General features: G+C 37.6%; 1 protein-coding gene across 4 annotated transcripts in view; it reads right to left on the bottom strand.

Moving 5' to 3' along the window:
* Positions 1-2,599: 2,599 nt before the first annotated feature.
* Positions 2,600-16,733, bottom strand: part of ANKS1B (ankyrin repeat and sterile alpha motif domain containing 1B) — a gene marked incomplete at both ends in the record, with an annotated part of 412,015 nt that continues 397,881 nt past the window's right edge. For all 4 annotated transcript variants that reach the window (XM_082280940.1, XM_082280941.1, XM_082280943.1 and 1 more), the window contains 4 exons: positions 2,600-2,710; positions 3,849-4,016; positions 9,262-9,399; positions 13,991-14,077. In XM_082280940.1, coding sequence (XP_082137066.1) covers positions 2,600-2,710; positions 3,849-4,016; positions 9,262-9,399; positions 13,991-14,077 — 504 coding nt within the window. The remainder of the gene's footprint in view (positions 2,711-3,848; positions 4,017-9,261; positions 9,400-13,990; positions 14,078-16,733) is intronic.

The raw sequence follows: 16,733 nt of genomic DNA, 5'->3' as shown, positions 1-16,733 counted from the left end.
ATGGATACGTTTCCTTCTAAAATCCCAGGTTTCTTCAAATACATAAGTCTCTTATGTGTGTTAAATCTTTCTTTCCTTCCAGTTCAAATTTATGTCTGCTGTGGGGGCTTCAGTTGTTCACTTCCTGTGTCCCAAAACCTTCACACTCAATTCTCTGCCCTACCAGTCTTTCATCTGTCTCATCTTTCATCAGTCCTGCTAGTTATCTTCAGTCTCTCTTGCCCCAATTATCTCTCCCAAATGAGTTCAGCTGCTTACTGTGCCACCTTACCTTCTTGACATCTCTTTGATGAACCTAGATCAAATTCTTCCTGCAAGGTGCCAGTTCTTCCTGTTGTTTCACACCTTTCCTTTACATCTGCTTAGAGGTTTGCTGCAGCTCCTGTCTCATCCTTTACTTTTAGGGGTCACTCAGCTGCATAAGAGGTGCCCCAGTTTTATATCCTGAAAACCTGGCTCATTTGTACTTTACGTGCCTGAAGTGAATGTGTTTTAACATAACTCCTGCACAAGTCTTTACAGGGTGTGATTAAATATGGGAAGTCAGCAGTTGAGTAGAGCATGGAAGAAGCAGTTAATTAAGGACTTTAAAGTGTGATGTTTTTACCGTCTGTAAACCAAATCTGTATTGCAAACCAAAACTCCCTCCACAGCAGTTCCTAGGTTTCCTCAGTGCAAGATCCAAAGCCCAGTGAAATTAACGAAATGCGAGGGGGGATCTTCCACTGATTTCAGTATCCTTTGCATCAGGCCCCTGATTCCCCTTAGCAATGATAAAATGATACACAAAGCTGGGACTGTACAACTTCCTTTTATTTTGTGTGCTTTTATAGGATATAAATAAATGACAAAATTACAAAATTTATAACTGGAAGCCCAAGCATATTTACATAAGTATTTGTTGCAGTGAGGCTACTATTTACTGTTCTCCTATACAATTTTCCTTTTGGTACCATATTTTTAGTGTTATTTTTTTTTTACTGTCAGTTGACTAAGTACATATCAACAGTGAATAAGCAAAAATATGTACAAGGAACTATTTTGTTCAAGTAAATTGAATACTGTATTAAAAGGATGTCATCACTCAGCGCTATGATTAGGTTTAACTAAACCATATACAATTATCAGTTTCAAACCAAGTTCAATTATCCATTTTTTGGAATATACCAACTGATGATTCTAACTGAAAAACCTCAGCTGGATATGAAATAATAATTAAAAAAACATTAAGACAACCACACAATTTATCAATATCTCTATAATGAACTTCAAAATGATTCACAATTTGACTGGATAGAACAATATACATTAAAATGTCATTTTTCTCCTATAATGATATTTTTACTGTTATAATTTCAGTTCTACATAAATATACATCATGGTATTATACAAATACTCCACAGACATTAAAAAAATTAAAACACTTTAAAGAAAAAGTAAGTAAATCTTATTTAACCAAATATTAAGCAAATGCTTAATTATTTTGTTTCATGAAAACAATTTTATTACTTCGGAATTTTTTTCTTTTTCTTGCTGTTTTTATTTAGAAAATGTTTTGCAGTAGAATTTTATCAACGCTCTTCCAAACAAGCTTTCTGTGACAGAAATCTTGATAGCAAAATCCATGGTTTTGACTTTTTTTAGAACCACTGAGATTATTTTTTTAAAAATAGTAGAATTCATGGCTATAGCAATGTTGAACTGCATAAACTATATGTAGGTGTAGTAGAATGACCATTCCACTTTCATTCCAGACTTATCACACAGAACATCCAGTGCACTGATGCTACAACTCTTACAATTTTCATAATGCTGCAATAGCAGTCATTTACTTAACTTTAAAATAAACAATATTTCTCATCTTTAATCTGGCTTCCTTCCATAAATATTCATATGTTTTCCTATAGTACTTCTCTTCCATAAAAATATCTAATAAATGTTTTCTGTGCATTATTAATACCTTTTTCTAACCATTCATAAAACTCTGATCCTTTGCTACAATGCAAGAGGTTCTTATTTCTGTAGAGGATCAAAGGACATCAATGATTACATACAAAATCAGCGCACACAGAAATCAGGGTGCCTAATTTCTTGTCACTTTAATGAGTTCTTTATTCAACACAGTAATTATTAATGAATTCAGTGGTTTCACAAATAATCTATTTATTAATTCTGGTTCTATTTCAATTAAAAACTGCCAAGATTTAAATAAAAAACCCAATCAAATACTCTACTGATAGGCAGCATTAGTGTTAGTTTAGAGACCTTTTGTTTTTTTTTCTTTAAAAAGTAGAATTCTAAAATAAGAAATCAAAGAAAGCACTGTGGCAGAGTCACAAGGGAGAACTGCATGAAAAATAAGGTTTCTCACTCCTCTTGTGGACTGTAATTTTAAAAGTCTTCATATAATGTCATTCTTCTGTCAGTGCTGCAGGAAGAAGAACATCACCAGAAATGACTGTCAGCCTTTTTTGTTACAAGGCCACTCATACAGTGCAGTCTTCCTCTCTGCTGGATTGAAACGTTGCCATAAAGGAAAGGCTGTGCTGTGACTGCTTGGCGTGCAAGGCACAACAAGGAACAGGGGGACAGTTTTGTATCAGAAAATTGTAGTTTCATACTTGGTATTAATGCCTCTTTTGGCCTCTTGTCCAGGTTCAACAATCCAGGGTAGATTCGCAAGAGTCTTTTGTTCGGATGGATCTATCTGCTTTAAGACAAATGCAAACATACAGACGGGTTACCATCTCCGTGCACGGCAGCTTGAGCAGAGGGGTTTTCTTTAAACTAACAGGGCAAATCCTGAATTGACAAAGTCGTACAGCAGCAAGTATGGTGGTGTCTACACTCCCATGTACTCATGGCTGCCTTCTTCTTCCTGTTGAGATCAGAGCTGTGTTTACCCCCAAGCTATAGGGTATCATAGTTCATTAAAGCCACACTTCATCCTGAGAAGTCTGTTCGCTAATGAGACAGACGATGGCATCAGGAAATGTTTCTACTTAAAATTTTATGGAGGAAGATTCTGTGGCAATGGATGACAAAGTGTACAGTCATACATTCCCCCCCCGCCCCCCTTACTCTCACCCAATAATTAAGTGTCATAGAGTACAGTTCTCACTTTATAGTCAGTGAATATGATACAATGTGCAGTCATTTTTCTCCTTTCCCTCCCAAATCACCCTGTGCCTGTGTTCTCACTTAATTTATGATAGTTTTCATAATTTTTTAAAAGGTCTACTGTAAAAGAATATTTCTCTGTCATCTCTGCACTTTAGGAGGGCACTTTAAAGACAATCAATACATATGCTTCAATGAGCTTTGTTTCTTAGGAGTCTGTGATCAATACTGAAAAGGTATATTGAATCCCAGATTAAAAAAAAAAAAAAAAAGGAAAAAAAACAGGGTAAGAAAAGAAAAGAAGTTGCTTGGTCTGACAGGATAATTGTGAATTGATGTGGATTTGTAATTTAATTAGGATACATATGCCGTGATCGTATACCAAACAAGTTGGGTGATAGGAGATTAGGAAAGTCTGTGAAACTGCAGAGTTTGAGAGGTATGCATTGATTAAATGGAATTAATTAAAGCTGTGTAATTACTGTAAGATACATATACACGAGACTAACCAAGCAACATCTTAAACTGCAGGAATCTGAAATAAGCAGTTGCTTGAAATGGCTGCCAGTGCTGTGGTGACACAACCCTGCCAGCTGATGAGCAAAGGTGGCAACATGGAGCATTTCTGACTCAAGAGATATTTTTATTTTACAGCTTCTAGTATATAAACTCTTAACTGTATAGCTGAATTTTGGATTTTTTTGCATGCATAACTACCTTCTACTTACCACTGACTTCCGAATACTAACACGTGGTTTGGGAATAGGTTTAGAGGGTTTGTTTTCAAAGCTTTCAGGGAGGGTTGAAGAATGGCCCCCTTTTCGTGCTTGTAGTGCAAGCTGATAGGCCACCTCAAATGCTTGTCCTAGTGTAAGAATGATTTCGTAAGCTAAATTCTGGAACAAAACAGAAACAGTTAAAATTGAGGTGAGGTTGAATTATTGTCAGATACATGAAGTGGGGTAGTGATTTGTAATGTAAATAATTAAAATCACGCTGGTAATACGCTCCTCAGTCTTGGTAATGTTTATATCTGTCATTTGATTTCTCACTGATTAAAAACAATCTAAATGTAATTTATTGTATTGAAAGTAATTACTTCTAAACCCCTTGAAAACGTCTCACTAAACATGAAAACATGAGTGGGTGATTGTGTGCCATCTCTTTTTAGAACAAGTACATTAACCTTCCCACCTTCCCAACTCATCCTGTATCTGCTGTTCTCAGGATCCAGCCCTTCTTGCACTGTGATATTTGGCCTCTCTTTATTTCAGAACTCCTGAAAGTTCTGTCATCCTCCAGAGCTGGCAGCCTGATGTGCTGCTTCCCCGGGCACATACCTTGGGATGCTCTGTGCTCTCACCAAGCAGCACAAGAAGAGGCTGCAGCATGGGTGTGATGCTTCCAAAAGGACAGAAGGCCAGTGCTGGAAGTGTGTGCTCTGATTTACAGATGCAGTGCAGCTGGGTATGTGTGCAGGTCAGTGCGCTGCTTCAGGTGCGTGCTGCAAGTCCTGGGGAAACCTCCTCATGGGTTTGTTTTCTAGAAGTAAAACTGAGCTCAAATGCTGGGGTAACAACACTCTTGTAAGCAAGGGGAAGGGAGGTTAGTGGGCATAACCAAAAAAGTCAGGCTATTATGCCTAAAACCAGTCCTCTGTTTATGGGGGAAAAAAACTTGTTGAAAGATTTATAAAGCATGAGTGAGGTATCAGAGGGGTTGCTATAAATACCTTTTCATATTTATATGTACAGTTTTACATCAATGAAAAAGCAGCTGTGAGTTTCAAATTTGACCTTAATCTAAATGGCAAGTGAATTCCTATGGTAATTTTTCTTCAGGTTTGTGGGTTTGTTTTTGTATATTTATTTTCAGGCTCCTACTGGAGCCTATTTTTAGGCTCCTACTAGAGCCTATTTCTGGGCTACTAACTCTGCAATAATGTTTAGAACCCCTGCAGAGCAAAGGCAAGCCTGTTGGCTTGCCTCCATATGATGTCCTACAGTCCCCTTAGAATAATTCATAAATCTTTGATGTGATTCAGACATTACCCTCTCCTTCCTCAACCTCCACAGCCTATAGTTGGAAGCAATTCTGCATTGCTTTGAACCTAGGTGACCCCTTCAAATTCTCATGTTTCTGATACTTTTTCAAATGGGATATGCCTTTACTAGTCAAGTCTAACTGTTAAGCTTGCAGTAAGTGAGAAAGCAATGCATGCACTTGGAGTACACTATTTGCCACCCTTCAATCATTAAAACAAAGTTAAATGGAAAAGCATTTGATTTCATGCCCTACACTTAAATTTCCCTGAAGAATTTCCATTCCTCTTTTATCACTCATATATACTGTGATAATATAGGCTAAATTCAACATATTTAGCTCATTAGAAGAGCTTCTTATAAAGGTGCTAGCTCTGTCCTGTGTTAGGTCAGACAGAAAACAATTATACTCCTGCACTGGGACATGCTCTCTGATGACTACAGTCACAACAGCAAGCCAGCCAAAGTTTCATAGCTTCCTAAATAAGAATGTCTGCCTGATTTGATAGCTGTAGTCTCCAAATTATCTCCCCTTTAACTTCAAGGGAAACTGGCCAGGACTGAAAAACACTGAGGATGCAGTTTGCCAGTGGAATAATAAAAGCAAAGCTAAAGAGGCTGTTATAAAGTGCTCTGCTTTTTAGCAGAATTCTGGCTATGGAATTAAGAGCAACAAAGTATAGTCGTTAAAAATGTCGAGAATAATATAATTTGAAATGGAGTGTGCTTTTCAGTGGGATAAGAATATTATTCTAAAGAGAGATGTCTTTAGAATCAGCTGTCATGACAGTAAGAGAGCACACTATATCATGATGAGATTGTCTGCAGTGGATATTATTATTACTAAGGAATACATCAGCAGGACAAGGTGTAGGAATGGCTTGTTGGAGAATATGCAGGCTACAATACTAGTAGGAGTGAGAAAATACACCATCCAGTGTGGCATACAAAAAGATCACTGAGACTGGCCTGAAAATTTGGGAGATAAGAGTGGAGACAGACTGAAAGTTTGCCATACTGAGCCATAATTTTAGTTTAAGTCCTGCATCTTGTATGAAGCCACTATAATCTCTTTTCCTTTGTGGTCTGTAAAATGAAAAAAACAGGCCTGCCTGGGACCTGAAAACCGTAAGAAACATGTAACTGTTTCTCTGGTTAATAAATATTTGAAATATAGCAAATAAAACAGAATATTCACTGTTCTGTTTAATATTCGAAAAGCAAGCTGAACCATAGCTTGTACGCAAATTCATACATTGTGTACTGTGGTAGAACCTTGACAAAGGGAAGTCTGAAAATGGAGGCAAGGAGGGCTTTAGAACTGTACCTTGTAAAATTTTAAAAAATTATCTGAAAAATCCCCATAAGTAAATAAGGTTGGTTTGAAGAATTTCCCACCTGTAGTACTGGGAGAGGATTATAAGGACCAGAGTTGGTACAGATTCATGCAGGGGCTATATTGGAGAGGTAGGAGCAGGACTCCCTTGAGGAGAGGGGTGGAAAACCAAACCAAAATCCATAGTGGGATTCTTCTGATGGAGTGAGGAGACTATTTACACCTTTTACATGTGGCACAAAAGGAAGGACACAGGTGTCCCTCCCCGACAGACGCCTAGCACGGAAGCTGTAGAGCCCCTGGCTGCTGTAGGAGAGTCTGATTCTCCCAGCACCCCATCAAGCTCCTTAGAGAGGAGGGCCTGCAGTGCTTCCCAGCTGCTGCAGTCCTGCTCCTTGCTTGGTATGGCACAGAAGGAAAGTGAGTAAGCCAACACCCTTAAGCAACAATTTCTGGGAGGTGAGGAATGAGGTCAGCTGCCTTGTTTGCCAGGCAATGCTACAATTCAGAGCCCCAGTGAAGTCTGAGTCAGGATTCTTCAGCTTTAACTCAGCCAACCTGTTAAAATGGCTATTTGTTTCCTTAAATTTTAACTGACTTTTTTGTTGTCTGTTCATAGGTGCATTGGGCAATGATAGATATTGCTTTGGATATGTCCAATACCTGAACCAGAAATTGATATAGGACCTGTGTTGATGGTTTGTTTCTCCAAAGGGAATCTTTCACTTGTAGATAAAAGGCTGCTCAGTAAATGAATGAAAGTGAAGTGGATTTCAAATATTGAGCAATAAATCCTATTCTTCCCTCAAACCTCTTCCCCTTCACTATTCTGTAATAAAGTCTGATGGTTTCGCAATTTTGATTATAGAATTTTAACTCTGAGTACTCAAGTTAAATGTACAGTTACTCCTAAATAGTATCAGTAATGCTTGTGGTTGCATGTCACTACACTAAAATACTTCCCTATCTACAAATAAATTATTCTTGCCCACATTTCCTGAGAAACTGAAGGACCCAAGACAGTGATTTTTTTTTCATAACATATGCAATATATCGCATTACAAAAATATATATGGTTTAAAACACCTTCCACCTTATTGAGGATTTCTACCATTTTAAACTTCAGGTTTTTTTAAATGATTGTACTTCTACCCATTGGCAAATGGGTAGAATTATTTTTATTAGCAAATAGGAAGATCAAGTTAACATGAACCTTAGCCTTTAAACAGAAAATTTAGTTCACAGTATGCTTGCATTCTGAATATCTAGCTGGTTTTTATAGAGCTTGTACTTGAATCAAAAATGCTGGTTCCTGAGAAATAAAACAACACAAAAAGAGGATATCTGAGTAGGTAACACCCCACTGAGGATTAGGTTGTAGGAGAAAACCAAGTAAAGACAGTTAGACATTAAAGTTTCCGTATTGCTTAAAATAGCCATTTAAAGTGCTTGGGATATTAAATGCTCCTCTTAAGGTACAGGAAGTGGGCAAAATGTAATTATTCCTGGATTACTTTTCTTCCCTTGCCAAGAAAGGAGATGAATTTCATCTGCAATACCTGAGTCTATGTTTCTGCTTGATTACTAAACCTATAAATGAAACTGCAGTACTCCAAAACCATTAAGCAGAATTTAAATGGACCAGGAGAAGTAATAACCTCACTCACTCAGTCTAATTTCAGTTGTTCACATAGCGCTAAAACCTATGTAATGTACCATCTTGTTGATCACTGTCTATCTATTTTTAACACAATTTCAAAGTTTTTCTACTCCCTGTGGATACTAAAATGTCAGCAGAGAATTTAAATAACAAAAGCACTCAATCAAAATGCTAAAATTCCTCTAGCCTACCTGTACATCTTGTTATTTAAGTTCTCCCACACACTATTGCTGTGCAATGTTAACTATTTCCCCAGTCCCAAATAAAAAGCTGCAGTTCAGGCACCCCTGGTTTTTTGATTTAACTTATTTATATTCATGTAAGCAGGTTTCAAGAATTCATACACATTATATTAAAACATTTTTTCTTGAATAATTTTGAAGTTTTAACAGCACCTGAAATTTCTCTTGTTCACAACTCAAAGGGTAAGTTTTGGACTATAAATCTAAGTAATAAAAAATTTAGCCACTACTTACTTCACCAAATTTAGCTGAAAACTGCATGACTGATTAATTGATATGTGTTCACGATTTCTTGAAACAATAATACTTTGTGCATCCCCATCAGAAAAGTACAACTGTAGGAAGAAATTACTAATTTTCCACCAACATAATAGGAGCTCTAAGGACTTTTGCTGAAGTAACATTTTGAGATATGTAGGCAAGAATTATAGAACAAGGAAATAAGAATTAAATAATTAATTTGCTATTTTCAAAATAAAGGCAATCTTTTGGTGTGTGCTGAGATTTTAGAATGGATGGCAAAACATACTTGTTAACAAACTTTTTGGAAGGCTCAGGCTTAGGCTTATACCTTAGGTTATAAGAATTACATGGCAAGTCTTGTATGAAAAGCTACTCGCTAAGTTTACACTCAACAGCTGAGGTGACAGAGGTGAGTTATTTCAGATGGGAAATATCCAAGAAAATCTCTGCTCTTCTCCAGAAACGTCTTTTTTCTATCCCATAGTAATCTTTTCCTGGGGTAAATGAATGATGCCTTCCATTAATCACCATTAATATATCCTGAAAATGTTTTAACAGAACAAAATAACTATTACTAATAGAAAGAACTATTAAATGAAGTATCTTCTATAAACTGACCACATCAAACGCAGTGAATACGTGGCAGTAGTGGTGATTAGTCTTCAAGTCTTTAGTGATGTACGCAAACGTAGAAAGGTCTTCGGGGTCTTGTGCAGCACAGGAAATGTTACGGATTTCATGTTCAGCAATAATATTCTGTTAAAAAAAAAAAATCCAATCAATTTAGGAATTAAATTTAAAAGAGCCATAAAAGGTATGGGTTTAGATTCACATCTGTGTTGATCATGCCAAAGTATTTCAGAAATGTCTTAGAAAGAGATTTAATAAACCCCATGTGTGATCTTATACAGATATTTGGAATTTTGACTCTCTCCAACTGCCAATCATCTGGTAGGAAACCATTATGTTCTAGAGTCTTCCCTATGAGGCCACTTGTGCTTTGGAGTTTATTCATGATCCTTTGACAAAGAGACATCTTTCCTGGCACACAGGACACAACTTCATAAGATGCTGGTATAGTGCTTAGAAACTGTATTTATAGATACAGTTTCCAAGCACTATACCAGCATCTTATGAAGTTGCTGGGGTTCTGTATAATCAAAATGGGACACTGTTTCAGTCCACTGACAGACAGGATCTGGTGAAACCTAGGAAGCTCAATAGCCAGGTTTTTGCACATGCTGTTTGACAAATTTTAGCTTAGGAGAAAAAAAACCACCAAACATCACTTATAATTGAAACCGTGAGATATCGAAAGGATTCTGATTACTAAAATGGTAACTACAGGAGGATCTGGCAACTTATCTCCCCTTACTGACAACAGCATCCTGTAAGAGACATGTAGGAAAATGAAACCGTTCATGCACCGAGCCACACTACTTGCAACAGCCAATGTAAGCTATAGCACACTACTGGGAGAGAGGTGGGACATGTCTGTCTGATGGAATAAAGAAAAGCTGTCTTAAAGCTTTGGAGAAAATTATGAATACTCATTACATAAACTGCTGATATGTAATCACTGTGTTCAGGCCAAAGAAACCATGAAGCCAGAGAAGAAGATACTGCAGAGTGGCTTATGACTAGGCCTTGCTTCAACAACACACGGGTTTCAAATGGTTTGTTTAAAGAGAAGAATGATTCATTGAATAGGAATTTACTTAGGGGTTAGTTTATATGCTTTCTTGAGTTGTAGCCCTGCTGGCTGTGGCTCTAGCATTTCCACAAAAGCCCACAGTGACAAATCTTGCTGCAGCATGACATCACTACTGCATCATGGAACAGGTGACACCTGTAGTGTCCCAGTTCCTCACACAGCCACCACTTCCTGCTGCCATGGTTGCATCTGTCTAAGTTAAAACAATCTCTGAGCATATCTGGTTTTCCCTCACCCCTCTCTTTTCCTTCCCACCTAGTTTCCTCCACCTCCTTTAAATTTTTTTTTTTTTAATACATGCAACTAAATCGCTTCAGATGCTTTGCCATATCTTTTCTCATTTGCTAAGTGGCAACTTTCCCCTTGCATGTAGGTGTCAAGTTATCGAAAAGAGGTATTAACACATCTAATTGAAGAAATCATGACTTAGGAAAAAAATCTTAATAAAAAACACACCAAATTTCAAATTATGGAAAAACCGAGATAAGGAAACTCTTACTGAAGAAAAGAAATAATCCTCTTAAATTGTTGCAACATACTTGATTATTTCTGTTTAATGCATTATTCATAAAAATGACAAAAACCAGTACTTGTGTTTCAATATATGCCAATTTATAATGACATGTATAATCTCTGCTCAACAACTGCTTGCTTTTTATGTTACTTGAAGCATTTTATTTCCTTTGTTCTCAAATTGATAACTTTTACCCTCAATAAAGATTTTGATGAGAATTAGAATTATACCAAAACCAGGGATTTAGGTATCCACAGATAGAGCTGTAATACACTGTCATTGATGTAGTGTTGGCAACAATGTAGTTCAGAAAGCAGAAAGAATTCAAGCTTGGAAGGTATTAAAATCATATGTGAAGTATTTATGCCAAATCATGAGCCACAATGTAATCACCTGAATTTATGCAGCGTATGTGAAAAGAGCTCTGCTATGCTGAAGCTTTTTCTAGGTGACCTGGGGTTGACACAGGGATTTGCACTTGAGTCAAAATTCATGGAGATTATTTTAATGTTTTAATTTTAAACCAAGTGAATTTTAGAAACATACACATATCAAGTTTGTTTTGAATAAAATAAAGTATACTTAAACTAAATCTTCTGGACAGAAATTGATAGTGAAATTGAGTTTTTCCCTAGCTGCTCTAGGATATCCTCTGTGTTCTCCTTTCAAAATGAAACATTTTTCAGTGCATGTGTTTACTGTGTCCAACTGTCACATTTCAGTAGACCATGGTCTTATTCTGTAGGAAGTAGAAGGCTATGAACCAGCTTGCTGTTCTGGGTACCCTCCTCAGGCACTGACTGACACTCTACAGCTGTTCTAAAAATTGTCTTTCAGTTTGGCAAGAGAAACCTCCAATGCTTCTCAAAAAGTGGGGAAGCTGAAAGTCAGTTCTGGTTCTGCCAAGGAAATACCTTGGAGAGACCAGGTTTTTGCTAAACAGCCTTCCTTTTGCTTGCCTAGCTCATGACAGCCAATCTCCCTTCTGGCAGAAATCACCCAGAAGTTAGGGTGAGCTGTGAGCCACAAGAAAATTCTGTAATCTGCTTTTTCCTAGGCAGCAATTTCTTTCTGGCCTCACTTGCAAAGAAATGGTGTCATGCCAAGCTTCAAGGTGCCACTGAAATAGCTGTCGTGGAATGAGGTCAGGGCCCCTTCGTCACCTGAAACTTTGCCTGCTATGACTGGGAATACAAATTCTTAGCTTGGTGGCATAAAGGAAAAGGATGAACAGCCATGAGAGCTGAGTTTTCAAGCACAGAACTGCTAGCTAGTTTTGTCATTAAAAAGTATGTATTTATTGCTAAGTGGTGCCCAGCGCTGTCAACTAGAAGCTCATATGGAAGCAGTACAAGTCTGAATATGCTCTCACCTTAGTGCTAATCTGTTTTGGGTCTTGAAGGAATTGGGAACAGCACACTGTGGACAAGGATGATAACAACGCTTCTGGGAGAGTTGCAGGCTATTACCTGGTTTTTACAGAAGGGAAAGGCAGTGCAGATTTTGAACTGGAGAGAAAGCAATCTACCACTTGAGAAAAAGCATTGGACTGTGGCACTATTTACCTCCATCAAATACATCCGTTGCACTACTAGGTTTCAGTGGGACTCATCTAGAGTGATCTAATGCAATTTGCCAAACTTCTTTCAGGTTTCCATTTTACATAAGACTCTATGCACTGTGCAAAGAGACACAAGAAGCTCCTTTTGTTCTCCTGATTTTTTTTGTAAACCGAAGGACATTGCAGTTACATCCTCTTTACACTACAGAGGAGATTTAAGAGCTGAAAACAGCATTATCCAAGTTAGAGTCAATAGCATTACAATGTCCTGATTTATGCCCTACACATGAGAGAACATAAAGGGAATGAGGGTTGTAGAAGCTCAGTTTTGAATCAATGGAAGGAAAAAGGAGCTGTCAGGAATCCCTGGTCCCTCTGCTATGGTAAATATGCCAGACTTGAAACAACAGTAATTTCACCTCAGTTTTTCTTTTATGCCATCTTCTAACTATAAATATGGCTTCCAAACTTTAGCAGAAGTTCACAAATCTGCTTCCACCCTTCACTTAAAACACAGTTCTAATTAAACTTAAAAACTGATTGATTTGGCAAGTTTGATGGATACTGGGATAGATGTACTGTGTGGTCTGAATGTTCAGCAACACAAAGCTGCTATATACGTTATTAACCTGGTCAGGTAGCTGGGTTGTCAGATTATTCTTTATATTGCTTAGTCAGTTTTAGTCACGTAACAGAAAAGAGAATTTCTTTTCTGTTCATGTAAAATTATCAGTATGGATTGTATTTCCTTGCCATTTTAGACATATAAAGAAGAGAAATTAATGCATTACTTTACTTCTGTTTACAGAGTTTATACATTTTACTTTGGCTAAGCAATAATCCATTGCTCTATCCATCACTGAATTCTCTGATCTCTCAAGTTCTGCTTTTGAGGCTTTGGTTAGTTGGGGTTTTTTAAAGATTTGAATGTATTTCAAAATGTAAGAAACAAAGCACAGGAGCATTGCCACACAGGAAGATGAAAAAAAATGTGGAATAACAACTATTAAGAAGCTGCTGCAGTTCAGGTAGTCAAATGGCTAGCATCAAGAAAACAGCTCACAGAGAGGCTGTGGTATTTGAGTGTCTGGAAAGGACATTCAAGGCTTGTGTTTCTTATTCTTAAAATAGCTGGCCCTGGATGAAACTGCATCTTTATTCTTTATTGAGACATCTTTTTTTTTAAATTTCCCCAGATTATATTAACGAACATCTATATATATATAATGCATACTTAAGGAACTGTATAGAGAAGAATATGGTAAAGGATTCCACAGAGGCTCCCTGCTGAACGTCTGTTGTGATAAGCTTGCATTTAATAGCAGAATGCTGGATGCAATGATCTCCAAATAAGCCATTAAAACTGCTTCACTTGTCCTCCAGACTGAGTTTCTGGAGAATGACAATAACATTATACCCATTTTGGAGAAAAGAGGAGAAAAAAAGGAGAGGAAAACACAAAGTGCAAATCTGTCCCCTCTCTGGCCTGGCCTTCATAGGTATTACTATTTTTCCTAGTTGTGAGACAAAAAAGCTAATATTGAATAATTGTGCATACCTTATTTGTGGCATCAATAAATTTGACTCCCTTGTAAGAGACAGATAGGACAATAGTTGGTACTTTCTTCATCTGTTCCGTAGACTTCTGAAATCAAAATGAAGATATTATTAGAGTTGTGTTGCATTGCAAGAACAGTGCTCTCTTCTTCTGATTAAATACCTAAGTTAAACAAATATTTTACTTTTTCTTCAGCCAGCTCCCAATTTATGCTCTCTTGTAGTTACAAAACTAAAAAAAGCTTTAAGTTTGTTATGAGGATGGTAAAAATTTTCCTTTTTCATAACACAGTGGGAAGATAATAAAGCAACTTTTCCAGGCTTAAAAAGACCAGTCATGCAACCAGTGTTTCCCAAAACATGTGTGTTTAGGACATCTATCTGCTATGCCCCATCCACTGCTGCCTCCCTCCCCTTCTCCTGCCCTTCCCAGCTGTAAGAATCAACAGCACAGTACTTCTTGTTGTACTGTTTCTTTGCTGCAATTAGTTGTTATTTAGAAAGATTTCCCTGGTTTTCCCTTCTTCACAGTTATATTTGTGACACGAGGTATCCTTGCAGCCCGCCAGGCCTGCCAGTCAATCCGTCAGCCCAGTGTTGTATCTTGTCACTCCACACTTTGACTGCAGCTGCTACTGGAAGCTGCTTTACACATGAATTAGCACACAGGCTTATTCTGCATTCTCTCTGTGCCAGGTTCTCCTACCTACAGTTCATGCCCTCCTGTAAGATTGTTTTTCCTTTTATGCTAGTCTGCTTCTGTGTGCCTTCAGTGTGATGCACACAGCAAATATATTTCCCACTGAACAGAATAGGAAAATATTTGGAGCAGATTTAAGTTCTCTGCAGAAAAAATGTTCATTAGTTTACAGATTAAATTTACTAGAACAACCCCAAAACCAACCAAACAAAACCCCAAAATACAGCATAATAGTTTATAACTGATTTCTTTTAAGGTGGAAGACAATGATGGACTAGACTATTCTACATAAAACTACTATAGATAAATAGGTAACACTCAGAAAATGCTTATTTATGGAGCTATCTACAAACAATCACAGAGATCAATCCAGTATTTTCTTGAGAGGAAATGAACTTGAACTTTTGACAGTTACAGGCAAACATGAAGAAACATCGGCACACAGAAGGTGAGTGCAAACACACTGAAGTCTAGAATTGGCACATAGGAAGATCATTAAAGCAGCTGAACAAAAGTAGCAGCGGTGGCTTTGTATTATTCAAAAAAACCCAAAGCAGCAGAGATAGAAACTTGAAAACACAAACAGTAACTAAAAAAGTATGTTTGAAAAAGTAGGTGATGCTAACACTAGAAAGCAAAACAAACAGAAGCTTAAAACAAAAAAAACCAACCCTGTAATCATGTCTCCTTATTGGCTCTTGATCCTCCCAGAATCAACCAAGACTTCATTTTTGTCAGCGTAAAGTTCTAAGCTACAGATCCAGCTACACTCTGCAATTAGTGTCTGGGCCATGAAGACTAAAACCTCTAATTAAACTTCAAGGAGGGCCCCACCCGTCCATGTAATAGAGAGGACTTGTTGGATCTCTCCGTATCAAATGACGAGAGACTTGAGACAGCAATCAAGCGTCAATTTATCCCAGAGGAAACTCCTTTCACCCGGAATACTCGGCACTTTTAAGAAATGAAAGCTTAAATGATAAAACATCCTGAAGAATTTTAACAAAATCTGAAGACACTAAGCTGATCTGTGTGCTTCTGAACTGAGTGGAGAAAGAAATGGTATCCCTGCCAAAAGCAGAGCAAACAGCTACCTGTGTGTGTGTGTGTCACTGTAACAGATCTCAAATGAACCTTTTCATAAAATTCAATTTCAATGCACAGAAAGCATGACAGTGACTGTACAGAAGCTGCAGGACATACAGCTATCAGAATAACAAGCAATAAACCCCATACATGCTCATACTAGACAAAATAGTCACAAATATGACAATATCACTTTAATCATCTGGCAAGGCAGCAATCATCCAACTTTTGTCCTTTCATTCTAGTCCAACAGCTACACACGAGAGTGCTTTCTTTTGCATTTTGATTATTGCAATTACCTCCTTAACAGCAAAATTCCTTTTCTCCAATGTGCTATACAAACACAGGTACTCAGCTTTTCGGTATAATTCCCACCATCTGCTATTTGCCATAAAGGTGAAGCATCCTGTTGGCCAGGCCACACTGTACCAACAACCTCCTTCCTCTAGACCTGCAGTTCATAATTTAATCATCTTCATCTGCTCCACATTCACCTGGGTTTGTCTAGACCAGACCTGACCTCTAGTATTTAATTGGGGTTGCAAACTGCCAGAAGACTGTCTCTGAGTGAAATAGCTCACCAAGATGCTATTAAATTACAGCTGGCAAATTAGGAAATGAATCAGAGACTGATGGACGCTTGTAATTTATTAAACCAAACTGTCTCATCTGGTAAGGAGCACAGGATGTTCCTCATCAGCCTGTAAACCATACAAACCCCAGGATTTGTGCAAAGGTGTTCTGAAAGACTGCAGTCCAGTGTAGAATTATAATCTGGGGTAACAATTCTGCACTTGTACTCCCATTGAAACAAACAGCTGGGCAGTGGAATAACATCCTTTGTTATTATGACAGTGCCATCAAGAAAAACGCCTAGCTCTATTGCCTGGCTCGACTCTTAGTGATACAGTAACTGAAGCCCACCAGATACTTATTATTTCCAAGCAGTTTCCAGGCT

The sequence above is a fragment of the Coloeus monedula genome (genome assembly GCF_965178545.1).
Source record: "Coloeus monedula genome assembly, chromosome: 4".
NCBI lineage: Eukaryota > Metazoa > Chordata > Aves > Passeriformes > Corvidae > Coloeus > Coloeus monedula.
This window is presented reverse-complemented; position numbering and strand designations above follow the sequence as displayed.